Source organism: Hipposideros armiger, unplaced genomic scaffold, assembly GCF_001890085.2.
Source record: "Hipposideros armiger isolate ML-2016 unplaced genomic scaffold, ASM189008v1 scaffold_28, whole genome shotgun sequence".
NCBI lineage: Eukaryota > Metazoa > Chordata > Mammalia > Chiroptera > Hipposideridae > Hipposideros > Hipposideros armiger.
This window is the reverse complement of record NW_017731378.1, coordinates 4,784,048-4,809,461: the sequence shown is the minus strand read 5'-3', so window position 1 is coordinate 4,809,461 and position 25,414 is coordinate 4,784,048. Positions and strand designations below refer to the sequence as shown.

The window sequence follows — 25,414 nt, the reverse complement described above, 5'->3', positions numbered from 1 at the left end:
TTATCATAAACTGTACATTGTATAAGATGACAGAATTCACTTTTAGAAGAAGCTAAATATTTTTAGCTAAGTAAATAAACATCTAACTTTCAGTCTTTTTCTTGCTTAATATTAGTCTTCTAAATTTCAAAATGGAAATGATGGTCATACGTCATTAAGAAACTAGCCTTCAGAATGTATGACTGTTGTTCTTCCATTTCCTTATTGTGGTTGTTGAGTTTTCTAGGCTGAGGATAGTCATCAGGCCAAACCCTTCACTGAGATGTTTTGCTCTATGGTCAGAAGATAGGCTGAGCTACTCAGATGTTATAGTGGCTTGAAGGAGGCAGGTTAGACAATTACCTCTTCAACAGTTCCTCGTTTAACACCTAGATTCTAATAGTGATCAGTACAGATCAGAATTTGTATCTACCAAATCCAAGAATGGAACAATTACATTTTTCGTCCGCTCTCCACATTGCCTGTGCCCAGGATGCTGAAGTCAGGTATTTGGTTTTACCCTTTTAAAGTTTTGATGATTAGTACAGAAGAATTTCTGTGAGTTGGCTCTTTATGACAACAGGTTAGGAATTCAGCAGTGCTTTCTATCATGTTGAATTGAAATTTGATAAGTAATTGGGCTGGTGAATTTTCGGTTATTTTAAAAGACTTTTTTCCCCCTTATTTTAAAAGACATTGCAATCACTTTGTAGTTAAAGTTCTTTATATATTTATCTGAAATTATTTTTTAAAATGAAATTTAGGCTTCCAAAGCCATACCAGTCTTTATTTAAACCTGTTGAATAATAGTTTCTTCTCCAATTAAAAATAAATTTACTATACATGTTGAAAGAATAAAAAGGAATTTGTGTACTTACATAAAGTTATTTTGTGGTACCTGTAGCGTGGCACTAGTGGAATTAGAAATGATGATTTTCTTTTTTTAACCTCAGATTAAAAGCAGGTATCGGGGTTTTATGTAGACAGAGACTGCCAGTTTGATAATTTTAATTTATTTCTCTCTTAACCTTTATGGATATCACATGAATATCATTCATCTTTCGTTGTGTTGTGGTTCAAGTTGGCTTAACTTGTCATTTTAGTATGGGTTCAAATACTCAAATGGATATGTTGTTAAAATTTCAATAACCATTTTAAAATTGAAAATTACATGGAAAATATAGGTTCTCAGGAATGCCAAGGAGCCATGTTTCCTAAATCATGTGCAGATGGCATATATTTTGTCAAAATAAGAAGAATCAGGTAGAGTATCAGAACTGTGATAATTTTTTTGTTAGTATATAATTTTAATGCTTTGATGAGTGTTTCACATTTCTAGGGAGTGACAGATGAGGAAGGACTGGTAAGATTTTTTAGGCTACTTATTTCACCCAAAGCATTTTATCTATGGACTACTGTTCAGTAGTAAAAGGGAATGAACTATTAATACAGACAGCTTTGATATGTCTGAAGAAAATTATGTTGAATTAATAAAGCCAATTTCAAAAGGTTATATGCTGTATGACTCCATGTCTGTAACTTTCTCGAAATGACAAAATTATGGAGATTGAGAACAGAGTAGGGGTTGCCAGAGAGTTTAGGGATTGGGGTGGGTAGAGGGAGGTGGATGTAGAACAGTAGCCGGAGGAATCCTTGTGATAGAGCTGTTTTGTATCTTGACTCTAATGGTGATCACAGGAATCTATACACACACAAATGGGTGTACGAGTATGTGAAACTGGTGAAATATGAATAAGGTTGGTGAATTGTGTCAATGTCAGTTTCCTGATTGTGACATTGTACTATATTTATGAAAGTTATTTCCGTTGGGGGAAACTGTGTGAGGAGTACAGAGGATCTGTCTGTTATTTCTTATTCCTACATGTGAATCTACATTTATCTCAACATAAGTTTAATTTTATGAATACTCTCAGTGATGTCCTTTTTCTTACATCATAGGTATTTCTTGTCTGTTTTAGATACAACTGCTCTTTATAATGTGTGGTGGTATACTCTTTTATAGAATACAGATTCTCTAAACTTAATTGTTCGAAAGAAGATACTGGATCCTAAAACATTCTCAATTGTTTCTCTGCTTCTTCCAAAAACAATACACCTAAAACTAAAATTAAAAGGAAAAGTGGTGGTGGTGGCGGCAGCAGTGGCAAAGAAGAGAAAGAATACAAGATAGCAGATCTTTGATTTAATGAAACCATGTAATAAACTCAGGTTGAGGAAATATTATTCATAGATAGCATATTTCTCCTTCAAGGCTCTTATGTGTATGGCTTCTTTTATTCAGTGTAATGTCTGAGAGAGATTCATTCATGTTTTTGTGTGTATCGGTTATTTGTTCTTTTTTATTACTATGTGGTATCCCACTTTATCAGTATACCACAGTTTATTGCTTTTCTGTTGATGAACCTTTGGGCTTTTTACAGTTTTTAGCTATTAAGTATAAAGCTATTACAGACTGGGAAAATATTTGTAAGTCACACATCTGATAAAGGACTTGTATCCAGAGTACATAAAGAACTTGTAAAATTCAACAGTATGAAAACAACCCAATGAAGAAATAGGCAAAATACTGACATGTCACTATAGAAGATATATGGATGGCATAAAAGCACATGTTTAACATTATTAGCCATTAGGAAATACAAATTAAAACCACAATGTATATGCCTATTACAGTGACTAAAATAAAAAATACTGACAATACCACATATTGCCAAGGGCATGGAGTAACTGGAACTCTCTCATACGTTGCTGATAGAAGGCAAAATGGTATGGCCACTCTGCAAAACAGTTTGGTAATTTCTTATAAAGTTAGAGACATCACATGATTCAGAAATCTTACTCCTACATACTTAACCTAAAGAAATGAAAACTTACACAAAAAAACTACATGAGTAATGTTTGTAAACGTCTATTTAAAATTGCCTCAAACTAGAAACAACTCATATATCCCTCAATGGTGAATATATAAACGAAATGCAGTATATGTATACAATGAAATATAACCCAGGAACAAACTATTGATACACATAGCAACTGGGATGACTCTCAGACATAATGCTGAATCAAAAAAGCCCGCCTCAAAAGATTACGTGTTGTGTGATTCTATTTATATGACATTCACAAAGACAACCATTGTGACAGAGAACAAATAAGTGGGTCCTAGAAATTGTCAGAGGAGAGGAAGTGTAACTGCAAAAGGAGAGCAGGAGAAAGTTTTTTGGGGTAATGGAACTGTTTTGACTCATGATTGTGGTGGTTTTACATGAATCTATAAATGTCTTAAAATCCATAGTTGTGTATATCTCAAGAGTTCAATTTTACTGTATTTTAATTAAAAAATATAGGGATAATGCTGCTGTAAACATTTTTGAACATGTCTTTTGGTGGATAAATGCACTCATTTCTCTTGGCTTCTACCTGGGAATAGGATTCCTGGGCTATAGGGTAAGCTTCTGTTTATTTTTAGTAGATACTGCAAAATAGTTTTCCCATGTGGTTGCTCTGATTTTACAGTTCTACCTGCAGTGTATTACAGCAGTGTCACCAATACTTTAATATTGATCTTTTCATTATTCTGGTGGATATGGAGTGGCATCTCATTTTGGTTTTGATATTTTTTTTTTTTAAGATTTTATTGGGGAATTGGGGGAGAACAGCATTGGGGAATCGGGGAAGGGGAACAGACAAGTTGCTGTCCTTTTGTTCTTTAGTCTAGTTGTGGAGGACGTCGCTTCACTGGCCCATGTTGGTATTATCATTGCGCTCTTCCCGGGTGAGGCAGTCAGTCGCTCACCGGACATTGGATGGCCGGCCGCTCACAGTGGCTCACGGCAGCTCTCGCCGGCTGCCAGCTGCTCATGCTGACTGCCAGTCACTCATTGTAGCTCGCGGCAGCCCACTGCAGCCCATGCCGTTGCTGGCGACTCACGGCAGCCCAGCTCCAGGTCGAGCTCTTGTTCACCATCTTAGCTGTAGAGGGCTCAGTGTCACTGGCACTCATGTGGGATCCAAACTGGAGGCCCTGCTGCTCAGAGTTCGCGCTCCCAAGCCATCTTTTAACCAACGAGCCACTCGGCCAGCCCTAGTTTTGAGTAATTAGGTTGAACACTTCTTTATATGTTAACTAGCCATTTAAAAACCTACTTTTGTGACAGTTGGTTTCTCTTTTTCTTACTGATTTGTCTTTATATATGTATTTTTTTAAAAATGGCTTTATTGAGATATAATTCACTTAACATAAAATAGTATATAATTCAGTGTTTTTAATATATTGACAGTTATATAACCATCACCATTATCTAATTTCAGAACATTTTTATCACTCCAAAAAGAAACACCATACCCATTAGTAGTCACTCCCTTACCCTTCTGTCTCCCCAGCCCCTGGTAATCAATAATTTACTTTCTGCCCTTATGGAATTGCCTGTTCTGGACATTTCATATAAATGGAATCATACAGTGTGTGGTCTTCTGTGTCTGGCATCTTTCACGTAGCATAATGTTTTTAAGATTTATCTGTGTTGTACCATGTAGTTGTATAAATATCAGAATACTTTTGTATGTCTATTGAAATTATTGTATGTTTTTTGTTCTTTTAAATATTATTTTTGTATGTTGAACCAACCTTGCACTCCTGGGACAAATCTCATTTGGTCACGGTGTATAATTCTTTCACTGGGCCATTGGGTTTGGTTTGCTAGTATTTTGAGAATTTTTGCGTTTGTATTCATAAGGGATATTGTTCTTTGATTGTGATGTCTTTTTTTTTTTTTTTTTAATTGGGGAATTAGGGGAAGGGGAGCAGACAAGTTGCTATCCTTTTGTTCTTCATTCTAGTGGAGGATGTTACTTCACTGGCCCAAGTTGGCACCATCATTGTGCTCTTCCTGGGCGAGGCACATCAGTTGCCGGCTTCTGGACGGCCGCTCACAGTGGCTGCTGGCTGCTCACGCTGGCTGCTGGCTACACACGGTAACCCATGGCAACCCACTGCAGCAGGGGCTGCATGCAGCCTACGTCGTTGCCGGCGACTCACGGCAGCCCAGCTCCAGGTCGAGCTGTTGTTCAGCATCTTAGCTGTAGAGGGCAGTGTCACTGTCCCTCATACGTGGGATCCGAACTGGGGTCCTCTGGCGTCCCAAGCCAGTTCTTAACCATCGCGCCACTCGGCCGGCCCTGATTGCAATGTCTTAACTGGCTTTGGTATCAAGATATGATATTGGCTACATAGAATGATCTGAGAAGTGTTTCAGCTTCTGTTTTTTAGAAAAGTTTGAGAAGGATTGCTGTTAATTCTTTAAACATTTGATAGAATTTAACAGTGAAACTATCAGTTCTCAGTTTTTCTTTGTTGAAAGGTGTTTGATTACCAGCTTAATCTATTTACTTATTAAAAGTCCATTCACATTGACTCTTTCTCCTTGATCAGTATCGGTTTGTGTGTTTCTAGGTATTTTTCCATTTCGTCTAGTTTCACCCCCCCCCCATACATCGTAATGCCTGTGTCACTGCTTTCTGTTCATAGTTCCTCTTCTATAGAAATGTTCTTCACCACCTCTTTTCCTTTTAGCCTGATTAACACCTGCTAACTAGTCTTTTTACCATGGTGGTTAAGAGCCTGAGCCTAAGAGTAGCATTTTGGATTATTCCGTTTAATTTCCTTAGAATCACAGTATTTAACTTCTATAAACTTTTGTTTTGTCATTTATGGAATTGGAATAATTTCTACTTCATAGAGTTATTTGACAATTAAATGAGATAATAGAAATATAAAGTGCTTATCACAGTGTCAGTTTAAAAAGAAACAACTGCGGCATTCTTTCAATAAGATTCAGCCAAGAGAATAGAGATATACCTCTCAGTTGTGCATATCTCTAATACCATAATTAGGCACTACGTTTAAACTGTGAATGGGCCTCTTTAATTAGACTTCGAACTCCTTAAAATCAAAGACTGTCATGATTATTTTTGTATTACTGGTACCACGCACACAGAGATTCAGTAAATATTTCTTGAATATATGGATGGAGTTTGAAAGAGCTATTCATTTGCAGACAATGCAGGTTCTTTTGCACAGGAAGCTCTTGTAAGTGTATAATCTCTGTTCAGGTGAGCATTTTTCTTTTCCCTTCTTTTTGTAAGTAGTAAAGTCTTAAAATAGAATTACATTTATTTCCACCACACTGAATTGTGATGCCATAAGATGAAAATCCAGGGACGCCATGAGAAATTGGCAACTTTAAGGATTAGATCATTTTTCCATATTCAATTTGTGTTCTTGTATTTATAGAATTTGGTTTGAGGGTATTCAATGAAAGCCCTTTATATTCATGTACAATTTGAGAATTGGATTTTTAAAAAGTATTTCCCAAGAGCTGTGTTGATGAGGTAATGCTTCACAGTCCAATTGCTTTCCATGTACCCCCACTTTCCAAGTTACAATAGTTCTTTGAGTACTTATGTATGACAGACAACAACCCTACCAGATGTTATCTATGTTCTATAGATAAAAAAAATCTCAGGCTTAGGTTAAGTAATTTATTTAAGTTTCCAACGCTATTGTAGAAAGTAGAAGAGCTGGGATTTAAACGTAGTTGTTCAGTGCTCATTCTCTTTCCACTACACCATACTGCTTTTCTAAATAAACTGAAAATTTTGTTTGAGTTAATAGTTTTTAACAGTGCTTTTAGTTACTTGGTGACTAAACATTTTAATAACTAATAGAAACTTTTATGGTAAGATATTTAGGTAATATTTAAAGAGAAAGCTTTTTTTTTAATTTGAAGTTTTAATTCAAGTAGTATTTCTTTAAGGCTATGTATATTTTTAATTTGAATCACTGCAGAGAGGATTTATTTGCTATCTCAGTGTAAGATTCTGAGACTTTAGCACACTTGTTTATTCCTTCTGTTGCATAATCCCTATGCATTATATTGGTCAGGAGGCAGGAATGTTGCAGAAGTTTTTCTTTCAAACCTCCATTTGCTCTGAAATTTGGAATTAACCTTTAGAATGTTCTGGATTTATCCCCATATGCCAAAGATCTGTAAATTTTTCACATGAGCTGAAATTTTCAGGCGATTGAGTAACAGATATTTTCCTTTAAAAGCAGTTAATGATCAGAAAAAAAGACCTCAGTGTGGAAATACTTTAGGTTCCTTCTGTAACATGATCGGCACATACTTGATTCCCTTGTAGTTCACATTGTTCATTTTCTAAGGGATGGCATAACTAAACTAATAATTAAAACATAATATTATTTATCCTGTTTGTTTATTTTTTCCCAGAGCAAACTAAAAATGATTTGGACTGACTAGGGCCCCTCCATTCTGTGACACTCACATTGTTTGCGTACTGTTGGCGGGCCTCATTAGGGGGTAAATTTGCTTTTTCTGTGTGTTTGCCAGTAACGATTCCCGTCTCTTACAGGAACTTGCCATCTGGATTGTCTCCTTTCTAAACTGGCTAGTCTTAAACAGCTCAGACTACTAGTTATTTTTCCTGTTCTCCAGTTTTTTTTCTATTATTCTTAGGTTTTTAAGGATTTAAAGCTGAGGGTATTGGTCACTGAGATATTGCCTGGTTAGGGTTCGGCATCGTGCCCAAATTTGTTGGGCCTCTCAGGGCCGGAGTTCTCTGTGCTTTAACAAATGAGCTACAGTTCTCAAGAGATCAGTGAAGCTTGTTTGTTGATCCTGTATTCTCATCCAGAGGAAGTAGATCTTTGAGAATGTCTAAGGAAGGGTAAGTGAGTTTATTATTCTTTTCCCCTCATTTTTCTCAGTGAAGAGGTGTTCCTGTCATCTGAGTGAATTGGAAGATTAATAAGAAGTGTTACCAGCCTGAGAATGGAGGTAGAGGGAAAGATTGAAAGAAATTCAGCTGAAAGCTTACATTGTTAGTGTTTCACATGTAATCTACTGTAAAGTTACTATTGCTAGTTTGAAAGACAGCATTGAGGATGGATAATCTTAACAGAAATTTAGTGAGTTATAAGCACCCTCTTTACTCTGTGGTAAACTCATTTTGTTTTTTGGTAGAAAGTATTTATGAAGATTGGAATCAAACAGTGGTGTCTTTACCAAGAGTTTTACATAGAAATTAGTGTAGTTTAAAAATACAAAGGCATTTTAAAATAAATTGTATCTTTAGAACGTGGTGTGGAAGATTGAGAGAAAACAGCCTGTGATTTTATTTCTTTCTGGGCATTGTAGGCAAAAAATTTTGAATAGAATCTCCTGTTCTTTTTTATTTGCAATATAAAATAGTTCTGTTAGGTTTTTAAATTGTTTTAATATTATTTTCTCTTATGCTTTGGAGTCTGAATTGTCATCAATTTTCTCTTTGTGACCCCTGTAATAGGTGACATGTAAGTTAATGTCTGCATACTGTTGATTATCTCACTCCTAGCCTTCAGGCATAAGTAGACTTTAGAGAGAGACATTCTCTTTGATTAAATAGCACATAGATCTCTCAAAAAAATCTTCAAAAATACAGTATATTTTTAATTGTGATTTTGTGGATGCCCTTAATTTTTTCTAGTTCTTTGTTCTATTAGAAATTTTGAAGTGGTTTCAGAGCCTGTGCTTATAATTTATTTTAATCTAATCATGTATCGATTGCAAGCAAAATAAAATTGCCCGACTTTACTGCTATTTTAAACTTCATTATTGAATAAAGAGAGCAAACCATGGTATAAATAATTCCGTATTACTTTTAGACCACTCATGACATCACTAGAATTTTGAGGTTTCTTTAAATGTTAAAATTATGAAAGGACTGACTTTAGGTTTTCTTCCAGCACTGGCTACAAATCTGCAGTTGTTAATCAGTTTTTATGATAAAGATTATCGCGGTTCCTGGTATATTTGGTAGTCTTATATACATGGTTATTTATAAAGCTGGTTTGTAGGTTTAAGAACTGCATTTCTAGATGCAGTGAAAATCTTGGGAAGTAATTAGTACTAATTTTCCCCTTTGGTAAAGCGTATGTAAGAATTGGTTAGTTAGATTTATATAAACCAAAGAACACTATGGAGGCTGAGATTTTCTTTTAGGTTCATTTCTAGGGGCTCCTAAGGCAATTCCTGTACTGTCTAAATAGGTAATGAACCAAGTGCATTTAAAATGTTTGGATTTGGATTACATAAATGTAATCAGTTATTATACTCTTTTGCTGTCTTTAAAAATAAATGGATAAATTTTGTACTTTGAGATGAAAAGAATTCTTATATTCACAATTTTTGTATATGTGATATTCTGACACATAGTAAAGTCTGTCATTTGGTATCTATGAAATATTTCCCTAGTAGTAAGTAATAGGACAGGATTGTTATTAGAATTAAATTACCAAAAATTATACTTGAGCATTATGTAAACCTATGGTAATCAAGACAGTGTGGTATGAGTGTAAGACTTATATAAATCATGTAACCTAATAGGGAGTTCATAGAGCCACACATATATAGTCAGTTGATATTTCAGCAGTAAGGCCAAGGTAATTCAATGGGAAAAGGTTAGTCTTTTTATTTATTTTTTTTTTATTGGGGAATTGGGGGAGGGGAGCAGTGTTGGGGAATTAGGGAAGGGGACCAGCCAAATTGTTGTTCTTCAGTCCTAGTTGTGGAGGGCGCCAGTCACCATCTGACTTCCCATCAGCAGCTCATGGCCTCTAAGCTCAAGGTGCTGTGTTCAGTCTTAGTTATGGGTGGGCATAGCCATCATCCCATACGGGAGTCGAACCCGGCAACCTTGTTGTTAAGAGCGCATGCTTTATCCACTGAGCCATCTGGGTGGCAGCTCAGCTCAAGGTGCTGAGTTTCGTCTTAGTTGCAGGCGGGCATAGCCCACCACCACACAGGCAGTGTTGTTAAGAGTGTGTGCTCTCATCAGCTGAGCCATCCTGCCACCTGTTGGCAGCTCAGTGACAGCTCAGCTCAAGCACAGCGTCACTGGCCCATGTGGGAATCGAGCCGGTGGCCCTGTTTCTCAGAGCTCGTGATCTTAAGCCAACTGTTAACCAACTGAGCCACTCGGCCGGCCCCAAGGTTTTTCTTTTTAACAGATGTGCTGGAACAACTGAATATTCAGAGAAAAAAATAAATGAACCTCAACCTTTACCTTAAACCATATATAAAAAAATAACGCAAAATGGATTGTAGACCTAAATATAAAAGTTAAAAATAAAGTATAGATGAAAATCTATGTGACTTTGAATTAGGTAAAGATTTCTTAGATAAAATATATAAAAACATGAAAGACAAAATTGATAAATCGGGCTTCATAAAAAAAATTTTTTAAATGCATTTTGAAAGACACCATTAAGAAAACAGACTGGGTGAAAAATATTCCCTGTGTGTGTATGTGTGTGAGTGTATCTGATTAAAGACTTATACCCCAAATATATGAAGAATCTTTACAATACAACAATAAAGCAAATAACCTAGTGTAAAGATGGACAAGAGATTTTAATTGATACTTCACACCAAAAAAAGATACGGCCAATAAGCACTTGATAAGATGTCCTACATTATTAGTCATTAAGGAAATTCAAATTAAAACCACAATGAGATGCCACTGCACTCACTAGAATGACTAAATTAAATAACTAGAATGACTTAAATCAGCGGTTTTCAACCTTCCTAATGCCGTGACCCCTTAATACAGTTCTTCATGTTGTGGTGACCCCCAACCATAAAATTATTTTCGTTGCTACTCTATAACTGTAATTTTGCTACTGTTATGAATCATAATGTAAATATCTTTTTGTTTTCTGATGGTCTCTGTGAAAGGGTCGTTCGACCCCTAAAGGGGTCGCGACCCCCAGGTTGAGAACCAGACTTAAATGGAAAACAATGACAGTGTGGAGCAACTGGAACTCTCATGCGCTGCTGTTGAGAATACAAAATAAAAAACAGTTTTAGCAATGCATTTTGAAGTTAAACATAAACTTATCATTTAACCAAGTAATTCCACTTTTAGACATTTATTTACCCAAGAGAAACGAAAGCATATGTCCACACTGGTTTGTATATGACTATTCATAGCAGCCTTATTTATAATAGTCAAAACCAGGAACAGCCCAAAATATCTATTAACCAATAGATAAACAAATTGTGGTATATCCACACAATGGTATACTACTCAGGAATAAAATAATTAATGATACATATAATAACATGAACGAATATCAGAAGTTTTGTGCTAAGAGGCCAGACACAAACTATTATACATGATGCTTGATTCTATTTATAAGAAAACTGTAGTGACAGAAAGCAGGTAGCCTGGGGCCAGGGATTGGGAGGTATTCCAAAAGGACAGTAAAAAATGTTTTGGGTTGATTGTAGTAGTTGTTACTTCAGTGTATACAATTGCCAAAATTCACCAAACTTGGCATACTTAAAATGGGTGAATTTTAAGTAAACCAGACCTCAATAAATTTGGTGGGAAAACAAGACTTGAAAAGCTCCTCAACTTGCTTATTTAAAATTTTGTAAATAAAATGGTTATTCACATTCAAGGGAGTATATTTGGGGAAATACAGGTACTCTAGGATGAGTAATAGAGGAAAAAATGCACCCTCCTTTCAGTCTCATGATGTAACCCTCATCCTCTATAGTTGTTAGAATGCCTTTTATTACTAGAGCTGCTGTCTTTTAAGTAAGAGGCCAAAATGAGTTTTATCATTTGCTTTTATTTTACATCCTAAATTTTGACCTCTCTTTTTCATTATAGACATAGTAGCTTGTTAATTTGTTCTAACGATAACAGGATAATCATAGTTTCTTCTCTTGTTTTTGTCCCACATAATTCAACCTTGATGTTTTGCTGCATTCTATAAATTATCCTCTATACATTGGTCTTTATTTTTTAAAAAGTTGGGGAGAAAAAGTAAAAAACAATTTAGAGGAAAATAGGAAAAATGGAATTGGAAAAACCTGTGTTTAATTAGACTGAGGTTTTAGAATAGTAAGGTTTATTTTCAGAAGTATACTGATATTATCTCTGATTTCTTCCTTAATTTGTGTATTTTTCTTAATTTGTTAGTCTTCTCTTTTATTCCCCACTATCTTGCTTCCATTACTGCGGTTTCTTCATTTGAGAATGAAGGTGAAGGGAATTTTAATGTCTGTTACTGAAACATTTTTGATGAATCTCCTTAAAGTCTGCTTTGAAATCTTTGGTGGAAAGGTAGTATGATCAGTACTCTTAGTATTTTATCACTTTTAAGATACAAACTTTTTTTTTTTTTTTTAAGATTTTATTGGGGAATTGGGGGGAGAGGAACAGCGTTGGGGAATCGGGAAAGGGGAACAGACAGGTAGACAAATTGCTGTTTTTGTTCTTCAGTCTAGTTGTGGAGGACGTTGCTTCACTGGTCCATGTTGGTATAATAATGCTCTTCCTCGGTGAGGCAAGCGGTCGCTGGTCATTGGTTGGCCGCTCACAGCGGCTCCCGGCAGCTCACACCAGCTGCTGGCCACTCATGCTGGCTGCCAGCCACTCGCGTAGCTCACGGCAGCCCACTGCAGCCCCACTGCAGCCTACGCCGTTGCCAGTGACTCACAGCATCCCAGCTCCAGGTCGAGCTGTTGTTCATCATTGTAGCTGTAGAGGACGAGGGTCACTGTCCCTCAATGTGGGATCTGAACTGCAGCCCTGCTGCTCAGAGCTGGCGCTCCCGAGCAAGCTCTTAACCAGCTGAGCCACTCGGCCGGCCCAAGATACACACTTTTTTCACAGTTAAACATATCTGAAATTGGGCTGCATTGAATAGAATACCACCTAGAATTAATTTGAGTTCTTCCAGAGAGAATTTCATTTCTTTTAGTCACTTAGGGGCAATAATTTTAACAATCCTTGTGGTGTAAATATAGACCACAAAACTACATGACTGACTTATTCAAACTCTCAGGGGGAGGACTCAGTGTCAAGGCTGAGATGTACATATTTCCTTGTGTGCTTCTCTGTGTCACAGATTTATTTCTCCTTTATCCTTGTATTACGGGTATAGCCCTTTGATATCCTAGCTTTATGAGTCTCTGAATTTCTTGGGCTTTCCCACCCTCCAGCCTCCATTTCTTAGTAATATATAATATGGGTGAGTTTTACAATTGATGGCATCTTAAATTTTAATCATCTTTAATTTTGTTCTATACATGACTCCATACTCACTTCTTTTTACTGGAACTTTTTTATAATGAGTATCTGAGTAAGAAAAATGAATATTTATAATTAATGTTTTGTTTTAGAAATGATAATATGCTTGTTGTCTAGACTTTTAAAACACAAGCTGCTGCTCTGGCACAGTTTGATAAAATATATTCTTCCTGAGGATGTTCCTCAGAGAAAATATTAAGACAAATTAGTAAGAAGTTATTGGCTGGATTTTGTGAAAACAAAAACTGATGCTACTAAATGATTTGCATTTATAATCTAGTCCAAAATTTCTTGGTATCTGAACTTCTAATTTTTAGGAATCCATTTCATAAATTAGAAAGTTCTCACCTATATTTTTTAGATCACTGAGCATATTTTTTATTGAAGGATTGGGACACAGAGGCAGACTAAGATCTTGTCATTAAGTTTTTTAAATAACAGCTTAATTGAGATGTAGTATGCATACCATTCAATTCACTTTTTTAAAGTGTACATTTCAGTAGTTTTAGTATAATCACAATTGTGTAACCAACACCACTATCTAACTTTAGAACATTTTCATTACCCCCAAAGGAAACCCTGTATTCATTAGCAAAAACTCCCCATTCACTCCTCCCCAGAGCCTCTGGCATCCGCTAACTGCTTATCAACTTTGAGTTTAATTTTTACTTCAGTTAAATAACGTGTCTTCATTTTACAAGGCCCTATGCTAGGGTGTTGGGAAGGTAGTAAAACCTGGCCTCCAAGTTTAAAATCCAGTAAAGAATAAGAGGACATATATTTTATGTCTATGACAAAATGTAATAAGTGCCAAAATAAAATATCTTGAACACTTAGACCTCTCACATAGATCACAACTGGTAGAATTTTAGTTGGTGAAACTCTGTCATTAGGTAGAACAGTAACCTGAGACCTAAAGGCATCCCTGTCACATAGGTCTGTGGCCGAGCCGAATAGTTTCTTGAATAAACTGGAGATGGCTGGGTCTTGAAAAATAAGAGATAACTGAGGAGGACATGTCAGATATAGAGAAAAGCATGAACAAAGCCCCTGTACCTTTAGGGAATAGCAGGTAGTTCATTTGGATTGTTAGAGCTAAAGGTGCATGATGTGGAGCAATGTGAGATAAAACTGATTTTGGAATGATGGCGAAATGCTTTGAAGTCCTTGAAGATATAAAAATCTGTAATTTATTAGTTGGGTAGGTGGTGAGGTTATTAAGTAGGTTATTAAGTTATTAAGTAGGAGAGCAACTTGAATGGAGATGTGGTATAGAACAGTGCTGCTCAAACTATCTGTGATGGAAAGACCAGTTTTAAAAAGTTTCCAATGTTTCAAATCAATACACTTATAAAATGTAATGAAAATGAATACTAGAAAAATTAAAACATAAAATGTCGGTCTACATTTTTTTATTATACATTTAACAAACAAAATTTTTCTGTCAAATTGTTTCTGAATACTTGCAGTTTCTGTAGATCATGTCATGAATTAGTAACAACTGTTCACAGACCAGCACTGGTCCGTGGCCCACACTGGGAGTAGCACTACTTCAAACCCATGAATTTGGCATTAGTGTGCAGGCGGAGCAATTGGCAGGTGATTACTGAAGAGTTGATGAGGTCCTGGACCAGTTGTTAGCAGTGTGAAGGAATGAAAGATCTGGATTCCAGAGACATTTGAAAATTTAAATGAAGGCACCAGAGATGCATGAGATGATGTGGATTTGAGGGAGAGGAAATAATGAAAAGATATTAACTAGATTTTAGGCCTAAGTTGGGAAATGAGAGTGCCAATAGCAGAAACAGGAACTAGTTTAGGGAGAAAGATACTAAAATTAGGTTTTCAACAAAAATTTATATTATAGCATTTTTCTATTAAGTTAAAAACATACACATGTACACAGAGAGAGAGACATCATTTGGTTCATAATCTCAATTTGCACTCCCGAAAAAGCACTCGTAACTTTTTCTTTGCTTTGATTATAACAAACTTTGAGTAATTACACAAACCCATAACCAAAACATGCCCAAGAAGATTTTATATGTGTATCCTTAATCTCATTTGTTGTGTCAGTAACTGCTGTTGGGCATTTGGCCAGGAAATTGTGACTCCTAGGCGGGGGAGGAGTTAGGAATAAAGCTCACCATTGCCAAAGAAATTCTATTCCAAATGGATTTGTGTGGAGCAACAGTGATATCCAATGACAAGCTAAATTAGACACAGAGGTGTTTTCTCCAACACTGTCTCAGAAGATACATGCTGTTGAGGGGCCTAGTTCAGACTTGAAAAAGTCTTTTTGAAGCTAGGTTAAAGTCACACAAAAAAATTCATACCAGGGACTTGAAGAAGAATTTTGTTATGTGACTTCAAGAACTAGTTGACTCAGATAGTTTCACACTTTGCAAAACGGCAACCAGTGACAGATGAGGTAATGCTACTTTGAATTATGAGTTAAATCTCAAAACCATTGAGTTTGCTACTTACAAAATTTCAAATTTAGTAAATTGCATGTTCATGTTCCGTAAATGTGAAAATATTAGATCCCTATTCTTAAAGCACATTATATTAACAGTTTCATTTCTTACAATTAATATCTATATTGATTTGGATAGAATTGCTTCAGATTTCATGCATTACTACAGTGGGATATGATAGTACAAGCTGTTACTCACATGTTTGTCTTTGTGTTGATGTCTGTGCCTGGTTTTATACTGTTCCTGTGTCTGTCTCCTAAAGATTGTTTCTCTTGTTATAGTTCAAATCTGTATCTCGCAAATGACAGTGTGTGTGTATGTAGGAACTTCTAGCTGATAATTGTGTTTCATGGTTGGATGCTTAGTTCAGTTATGCTTTCTAAGGTGGAGACTTTGTACTTTATTTAAAGTAAGCTCTGGAAGCTTACTTTCACAAATATGTTGGGGTTCTTAAAGACAGAGGTGGATGGAGTATGTTCCACTGGTTAATAATTTAGAAAAGTGACAAATAAACTAGCATTGGTAAAGAAAGATAACAGCCAAGACCCTGGCACCAATAGAAATTTTTGGATTCCCCTAGCAGGTTTTTTTTGTTTGTTTGTTTTAAATGTGTGGTAGGACAATGAGCCATTTTTAAAATTGATATTGTACCTAATACTTGCTTTTGTTATAATTGTAAAGAATAGTCATTAGTTTGAGGCCAAGAGATTAGTTTTCCTTGAAGACTGTATCCTGGAGACATGGTATTTCTGACTCAAGGCTGCCTCTCTGCTGAACTCAGTGCATGCTTTCTGCATTTGGATGTTTATTACCTTTGTAAATCTTAGCATATTCTATATTATTGCAGTTCTCTGTAATGCAGCTGTTTCGTTTTGTCATTATAGCTTTCCTTATGCACTTCAGATTTTGCACACGAATTAGATTGAATTTTCTGTTGCCCCCTTCTTCCATGTTTTGTAGCATAAACTAGGGAAAGAACAGGAGAGGTGAGCATGTATTTCATAATAGAAATGAATTAGAAGGGGAAACAGGAGTGATTGTTTCCGTGGTAAGTTCAGGAATTGCTCCTGTGGGTAAGGGCACTTATTTTGAATGAAAATATAAGGATATTTGGTAAAAGATCTCCCAAGGAAAATGTCTTATTTTGTAATTTTAGGCATCTAGAAAGTCTTTTGTAGCTCTCAATACTCCCTGAAAGGCATCTTCTAGAATATATGTCACAAAATGGTACCTGCTTTGGTGTAGGCATTGTGTTGATTAAGTGACTAGTCAAAGAGGAAAGTGCAATTTGACGGATATTTAGTGATTATTTTGGTAAAAACAATAGATTTTCACGTTACCGATATATATCATTTCCAGAGTATCTGGATAATACCTAAGGTGCATTGTGATGTTTATATCCTTTAAAAAAATATGGTAAGGAGTACAGGCTTATTAATTTCTCTTCTGGCCAAGAAAGAACCCGATAAACTATCTTGCTGGGTCTGCTTCTTTCTTTCTACTTTTAGCAATGATTGAGTGATATTAGCCAAGTCTCTTTTCTCCTGTCATTTTTGCTGTGCCTGAAACCAGCTCACGTCATTCTTCTGTCAGAATCAAAGCTGTTTCTTTTATTATGTGGTCCCACATATAGCTCTTCTGGATTGTATCACAAGGAAGAAAAATCTTCCCAGTCAGTTCCTGCCTGAATTCCCACAGAATATTTTAGGCATGTCAGCTGTTTGGGCTCTGAGTCAGGATTTGATCCAGTTGGCCCCCTAGCCTGAATTGAAAGTCTGTTTGAAAAGTCTAAAGCTTCAGTAGTAACATTTCGTTTTCAGAGATAGAAACATTACTTTGTGTCTTTTACCCCTGTTGTGCTGTGCCTTCAAAAGGATTTATGTAACTGGGAAAAGATGATAATAAAGTAGGCGCTTTTATCAGTAAAAGCAGGGTGAAGTTTTCTGAAGTGTTAGAAGGGTCATGGTGATATATTCGGGGCTGTGTCATGTTTAAAAAAAGGTTTGTTCTCCTTCCATCACTATATATTTGACCCCCTTTACCCTGGGTGGTGAACACACATGTAATATATAGATGATGTATTATAGAATTGTACACTTGAAACCTATATAATTTTACTAACCAATGTCACCCCAATACATTTAATAAAAATTTTTTTAAAATTTTAAAAAGGTTTGGGTGGGTGTCATTTATCCACTACTTTTTTGTATCTTTCAGTTTTCCACTAGTCTTCCCCTTTCATCCATTGTTAACCCAAGACAGAGTAAATATTGATTTTCCAGAAGACCATGGGTTTTTTAGGGAGAGTATAAATATTTTGTATAACATCTCTCTCAGGAACTAGGAGTTTTATAGAGCTAATCTGTGCATAGCACATTATAAGTAATGATGTTCCTATTTTTCAGAAGGTAAAAGTTCTGAATTCAAGGGCCTGCTGATTTTAAGTCCTTGATTAAAGTATTTCAAGCTAATATTTTACTATTTGCCTACATTTAAATTGGTGTTTACATTATGAAATGAGAGGAAAAGGGTTTTTTTGTTTGTTTTTTTAAAAGATTTTTATTGGGGAATTGGGGGGATGGGAACAGTGCTGGGGAATTGGGGAAGGTGAACAGACAAGTTGCTGTCCTTTTGTTCTTCAGTCTAGTTGTGGAGGACGTTGCTTCACTGGCCCAAGTTGGCACCATCATTGCGCTCTTCCCGGGTGAGGCAGATCAGTCGCCGGCTTCTGGACGGCCGCTCACTGCGGCTGCTGGCCGCTCACGCTGGCTGCTGGCTACACACGGTAGCCCATGGCAACCCACTGCCACAGGGGCTGCAGCCTATGCCGTCACCGGTGACTCACGGCAGCCCAGCTCCAGGTTGAGCTGTTGTTCAGCATCTTAGCTGTGGAGGGCAGTGTCACTGGCCCTCATATGTGGGATCCGAATCGGGGCCCTCTGGCGTCCCAAGCCAGTTCTCAACCATCGCACCACTCGGCCGGCCCAGAGGAAAAGTTTTAAAATTTAAAACAGTAATATATATGTTGGTAAAGAGTTTTTTTAAAAAGTCAATACCTAGATTAGTAGTTTCCAAACTTGAATATTCCTTCAGATAAAATATGTAAAATTCATTCCTGTATGTCTTATTTATGTATTTATTTGCTTATTAAGATTTTATTGGGGAATTGAGGGAGGGGAACAGCGTTGGGGAATTGGGGAAGGTGAACAGACAAGTTGCTGTCCTTTTATTCTTCAGTCTAGTTGTGGAGGACGTCGTTTCACTGGCCCATGTTGGTATTATTATCGCGCTGTTCCCAGGTGAGGCAGTCACTCGCTGGCCATTGGACAGCGGCTCATGGCAGCTCAGGAAAGCGCATGCCAGCTGCCGGCCAGTCCCACAGCAGCCTAGCTCCAGGTCGAGCTGTTGTTCACCATCTTAGCTGTAGAGGGCAGTGTCAATGGCCCTCATGTGGGATCTGAACCGGGCCCTGCTGCTCAGAGTTGGCGTCCCAAGCCAACTCTTAACCAACGTGCCACTTAGCCTGTCCCTTGTATGTCTTATGTATAAATTATTATACTACTGTCCTTATTTATATATAGTAGAAAACATACACAAATTAGATGTTTTTAAGTGATGAAATAAATATCAGTAGAAGATCTGATGTCTTCTTGCATCCCAGTGGAGTCTCCTGCAGCCTGTGGTGCAGTCAGTCCTCTTTGGAGAGTATTGACCTAGATCATTAATGGGGGAGCCCAGCCCAGGCATCTTTATTTTTAACAAGTTTCCTAGGTGATTGGAAGCAGTCTTATTTCTCACAGTTACTTAGGAAATAAAGGCAAAGAAAAAAGTTTGGTAATTTTGGCCATCAAGCTGGAGATACTGGGTTGTCGGAAAAGTCATGACTCATTTTTGCAACGAAAAACATAGAAAAAAATACGACATGACTTTTCCGATAACCCAATAGATGTAAAGGGTATCCTTACTTTCAGAGATGATTAAAACTTACCCCAAACACCATCATGGTGGTGATCTACCATACTATTATTCTTTGTTTAGCTTTCCTTGTCTTCATAGCGATCTTTCTGAAATTTGAGTCTGATTATTTCATTTCCTCAAAACCTGATAATTTGTTCTTGACTGCAGGATAAACTACATACTCCCTAATGTCGCATGCAAAATCTTCATGATTTGACCCATTAACCCTTTTAGCTTCATGGCTTTTATTGTCCCTTCCCCCATCCCTGTTCCTTAGAAAAGCCTCATTTTGCAAAAACAAACAAAAGTAAAACCAAAGAAAACTCCTCAGCTCCTGCCACAATAAATGTTTAATAGTTCAGTATAAACCTTGACCTTGCTTGGTTATTCTGCCTGGAGTGCCTTTCTTGCTTTGTTCTACTGGAAGACCTCTCCTGATGGTTTAAGATTCACCTTCAGCAGCTCTTCTGGCTTCTAAACAGCTGGTGCTCTCTCCTCCATGGTAGTTTATAACGTTTATTGAAATGCCATAATTATTTGCTTATAACTTCCTGCTAGGCTGAATTTCTCAAGGGCAGAGATTCTGAGTTTAAATAGAAGTTCTGTGAGGGCAGATACTCTTTTGTTCACTGCCATTATCATAGTACCTGACATTTAGTCGGCACTCAGTAAGCATTTGTTGAATGAATCTATTAATATTTATGTCTTGAATATCTGGCATTTGGTAGGCTTAAACGAACCGTTGTTTATTAAATTTCAAATGAATGAGTGAATGAATTATAAAATTTCAGAAATAAACTTATTTTATGAGTTTATATTTTGGAGAAGAACTGATTCTCTGAAATCTTGAGTACATGGCATTGTTAATACCAAGACACAATAAGAAAATCCACATATTTTCATATAATATCTGATTTCACTTAAGGTATAAGAAGGACTTGAATAATTTTTTGTTTTTTAAGATTTTATTGGGGAATTGGGGGAGGGAAACAGCGTTGGGGAATCGGGGAAGGGGAACAGACAAGTTGCTGTCCTTTTTGTTCTTCAGTCTAATTGTGGAGGGACGTCACTTCACTGGCCCATGTTGATAGTATTATTGCGCTCTTCCCGGGAGAGGCAGTCGCTTGCCAGCCATTGGATGGTGGCTCATGGCAGCTATCGAAAGCTCATGCCAGCTGCCGGCCAGCCCCACTGCGGCCTACCCCGTTGCCGGTGACTCACGGCAGCCAGCATCTTAGCTCTCTATCTTAGCTGTAGAGGGCACAGCATTACTGGCCCTCATGTGGGATCTGAACCGGGGCCCTGCTGCTCAGAGCTGGCTTCCCAAGCCAACTCCTAACCAATGCGCGACTAGGCCAGTCCAGGACTTGAATAATTTTTTTTTTTTAGATTTTTATTGGGGAATTGGGGGGATGGGAACAGTGCTGGGGAATTGGGGGAAGGGGAACAGACAAGTTGCTGTCGTTTTGTTCTTCAGTCTAGTTGTGGAGAACGTTGCTTCACTGGCCCAAGTTGGCACCATCATTGCTCTCTTCCCAGGTGAAGCAGATCAGTCGCTGGCTTCTGGACAGTCAGTCACTGCGGCTGCTGGCCACTCATGCTGGCTGCTGGCTACATAGGGTAGCCCATGGCAATCCACTGCCACAGGGACTGCAGCCTACGCCGTCGCCGGCGACTCACGGCAGCCCAGCTCCAGGTTGAGCTGTTGTTCAACATCTTAGCTGTGGAGGGCAGTGTCACTGGCCCTCATATGTGGGATCTGAACCAGGGCCCTCTGGCGTCCCTGAATAATTTTTATCATGACTTTTAATATTGATATTTAAATGAGAAGATCTAGAAATATAGCCAAATAATTCTATTAAACTTAATTTTTTTTGTTTTAGTGTTGAGATATCATTTTTTACGCCTTTTTATTTTTAATTTTTTTTTCATTTTATTTATTTTTTACTCCTTTCTTTAGGGTGTTTGTGAACCGAAGTTTAGCCATGGAGAAAATAAAGTGTTTTGGTTTTGATATGGATTATACACTTGCTGGTGAGTAACACTTTTTCATTGCTTAAGGTTGCTTTGGATATAATATAGTGGGATCCACTGTAGGCAATTCAATAAATACCTATTGATTTAATCATATATTTAACTGTCACAAGCTCTTATTATCAGTCTGCTTCTTTTGAGATTTGTGAGTACGGAAATTACCAGATATGGTGAAAATTATACATTAATGTATATCTTAGGGCACTTTTGGCTTTTAATCTATAAACTGTTTTTCAAGGATGGAATTTTGTATCTTTCACTCTACCATAAGGTAAACTTGTATCAGTTAAAATTTTTAATGTTATTCTAAGACAAATGAAAATGTGTTCATTTTTCATTGAAATGACTGTACATAAACTATAAAGACTTTCTAAAAACTAGCTATTAGCTTTTTTCATTATCAGATAGACCTTAAACACCAGCACTGTGCTGTTTTTCCCTTCCTATCTCTGAGATATATTTGAAGTAATCAATGTATTGGGTTGTCGGAAAAGTTATGATGCATTTTTGCAACGAAAAACATAGAAAACATACGTCATGACTTTTCCGACAACCCAATATTAGTCAAGAGTTACAACATCTTTTCAGAACTTATAAAGTTTTTGTTAAAATAGAGTGCCAAAAAAATGTATATACATTTTAATAAAGGAAAAAATTATTAAAATCGTAATACACGTACATACATAGTTCCCCATACTGTACTTTACACCCCCGAATCTATTTTGCAATTACCAATTTGTACTTCTTAATCCCTTCACCTTTCTTACCCAGACCCCCATGAGTTTTCTCTTTAAGTACTGCAGATGATCATGAACTTAATAAAATGTTCAAGTTCTTATCTGAGTAACTTTTTAATGAGAAGGTATTTGGCATCAGATTATGTTTCCATAGAAATTAAGCAATGTTTCCAGTGAAGGTTTATTTCTTAGCCAGATCCTGCTGAATGAAGGAATAGATTTCTGAGGAAAAGTCCTTATTTAAAATGAAAACTTTTCCTTTATGATAAAGGTGTCATTGATATGCTTCTAGTAAGTACAAGGGGACTTATTTGTTTTTTTCTGAAATGATAAGAACTCTTTTAAGTGGAAAGAACTATTTGACCTTTATGGTTCCATGAAAGACTTAAACATGTAGTAAGTTCCATGGCGTTAATATCAAAATTATATATGTAGAAGTTTTACGTTTCAGAGGTCTTTACCCGTAGGGAGAGTAGGGCAACATTTTTAGGTGGGGGGAGTGTTTGTGCCCTTCACAAATACAGAGTTACTTTTGGTTTATAATTATGAAAATGTATTATTTCTAACTTGGCTCATTTAGGAAATCATCTTGATTTTTCTTTTTTAATTAAGAAGTCTGCATTCTGTTTTTTCCCTTTGGGGCTGAAAGATCCCAAAAGAGATGCATTCCAATGTTTTTGCCAGCTCCAACATTTAGGTTTTGAGCCATTTTGATAAGTCCCAGCAATGAGTTTCTTATTTCTATTACCATTTCAGAACTAGTGGATGCTATGACCAATGTTCAGTTCCTCCCATTTTTCTGAGAAATTGTCAGAATGAAGAGAACAAACATTTATCAAGCATGTACTATTATGTGCTAGAAAATTTTTTTATGTGCAGTGTACCTTTTAATCCTCACAATAGCCCATTGAGATAGGGATTACTAGCTCCATTTTATAAGTAAGATCACCAAGTCAAGAGGTAATATGACTTGTACATAGCTAGCAATTGACTTAAGACTCATAGCTAGAATTTAAACAAAATAAGTCAGTTTCCATTTCTCCATTTCTCATGCTGCTCCCAGCTATCAGAGGAACAGAAATTATCTACTGACCTGTAGATGAGAAATTAATGAGAGGAAAGAGCTCATAAACAAACAAACAAAATCATCCTTTTTTCTGCCAAAAGTAGAAATCTTCCCTACAGCAAAATGCACTTTTCTCTTGAATTTGAATGTAATCCTGAATCCTTATAATACGGATAGTTTTACACAATTTTTCTTTTAATTTTTAGAAATAATCTTAAGGGAATGAAGCCTCAAGAGTACTATATAAATATTCTATTCCAAATGTTGTTAGAATTCGAAAGTTGTGCAGTTTTTTTTCCCAATTAAAAAATCTTGGGAGGGACTGAAAGTATATTTTAGACTCCTCCCTTTTGAAGTTTTCTGCCCTCTTCTTTCTAGGTCACATCATTATCCACTGGGGATGAAATCCAGTTATCCCAAACCCAGGCACTTTGCATTAACAAGCCTAATGTGGGAGAAACTAGTTCTTGGTGTTGGGACATCAGAGGGTTATCCGGCTACTAGTAGAAGCCTCTCAGGACCTTTGATCTCTCATCCTATCCTTTCACGCAGAGTACAGTAGTCCCTCCTTACCCACACTTTGGCTTTCCATGGTTTCAGTTACCTACCCAAGGTCAACCATGGTCCAGAAAAGTTAAATGGGAAATTCTAGAAATAAACAATTTGTATGTTTTAAATTGCATGCTGTTCTGAGTAGCATAATGAAATCTGGCACTATTCTGCCTTATGTCCAGTTTATCTATGCTGTATGCTACTTGCCTGTTAGTCACTTAGTAGCCATCTTGGTTATCAGATCAACTGTCACAATATCACAGTGCTTGTGTTCAAGTAACCCTTATTTTACTTAATAATGGCCTCAAAGTGCAAGAGTAGTGATGCTGCCAGTTCGGATCTGCCACAGAGAAGCTGTAAAGTCCTTCCTTTAAGTGAAAAGGTAAAAGTTCTCAGTAAGGAAAGAAAAAATCATATGCTGAGGTTACTAAGATCTACGAAGAATAAATCTTCTGTTCACGTAATTGTGAAGAAGGAAAAAATTCATTCTAGTTTTGCTGTCGCACCTTAAACTGCAAAAGTTACAACCACAGTGCATTTTAAGTGCTTAGTTAAGATGGAAAAGGTATTAAATTGTGGGTGGAGACATGAACAGAGAACATGTTCTGATTGACAGCAACGTGTTGCGCCAGAAAGCATTGAAGACTTCAGCAAGGGATCCTTGAAACAAGTGCATTCCAAATCATTTACTGCAAGGGATGGTTACACAGATTTAGGAATAGGCATTTTATCATCTCACATCATCACAAGAAGAACGATGAGTACAATACAGTACAGTAAGATTTTGAGAGAGAGGCCACATTCACATAACTTTTATTACAGTATATTTTATAATTCTATTTTATTAGTTATTGTCTTTAACCTCTTAAAGTGCCTAATTTATATATTAAACTTTATTATGAGTATGTAGAGGAAAAAACATAGTATATGTAGGGTTTTGAAACTATATATATAGTTTCAGGCCTTCCCTGGGGATCTTGGAATGTGCCCCCTATGGAGAAGGAGGAACTATGAAAATGCACTCTGATCTTGTTTCATTGTTATTGGAATTGACGCAACTTACTTGACATTTAAATGAACATTTTTTTGCATAGTGTGTTTACTTGGACTATAGTCCAGGGCACTCAGATCATGTTTCTGTCAGCTTTTATATATCCTCACCAAACTTAATGGCATTAGAGCTATTTAAAGAGGTGAGGAGAAACAGTCTAAAGTAAGAAGTATTATTACTACATTGGTGTGCTCTCATTGAAGACATCCCAAACAAGGTAGAGCACCTTTTTTCCTCCTTTTAAAAAAATGGTGATAAAATTTATTATTTTAACCATTTTAAGTGTATAATTGAGTGGCAGGTAATACGTCCACAGTGTTGTGCAACCCTCACCACTACCCATTTACAGAATCTTTTCATTATCTAAACAGAAACTCTGTAC

At 36.7% G+C, this 25,414-nt stretch overlaps 1 protein-coding gene across 10 annotated transcripts in view; it reads left to right on the top strand.

Moving 5' to 3' along the window:
- Window positions 1-25,414, top strand: part of NT5C2 (5'-nucleotidase, cytosolic II) — a 121,330-nt gene that overhangs the window by 62,208 nt on the left and 33,708 nt on the right. For 8 of the 10 annotated variants that reach the window (XM_019636398.1, XM_019636397.1, XM_019636389.1 and 5 more), the window contains exon 3: window positions 21,553-21,626. In XM_019636398.1, coding sequence (XP_019491943.1) covers window positions 21,553-21,626 — 74 coding nt within the window. Of the gene's footprint in view, window positions 1-7,408; window positions 7,744-21,552; window positions 21,627-25,414 lie in introns of those variants that run through there. The other 2 variants (XM_019636396.1, XM_019636395.1) reach the window with 2 other exon arrangements.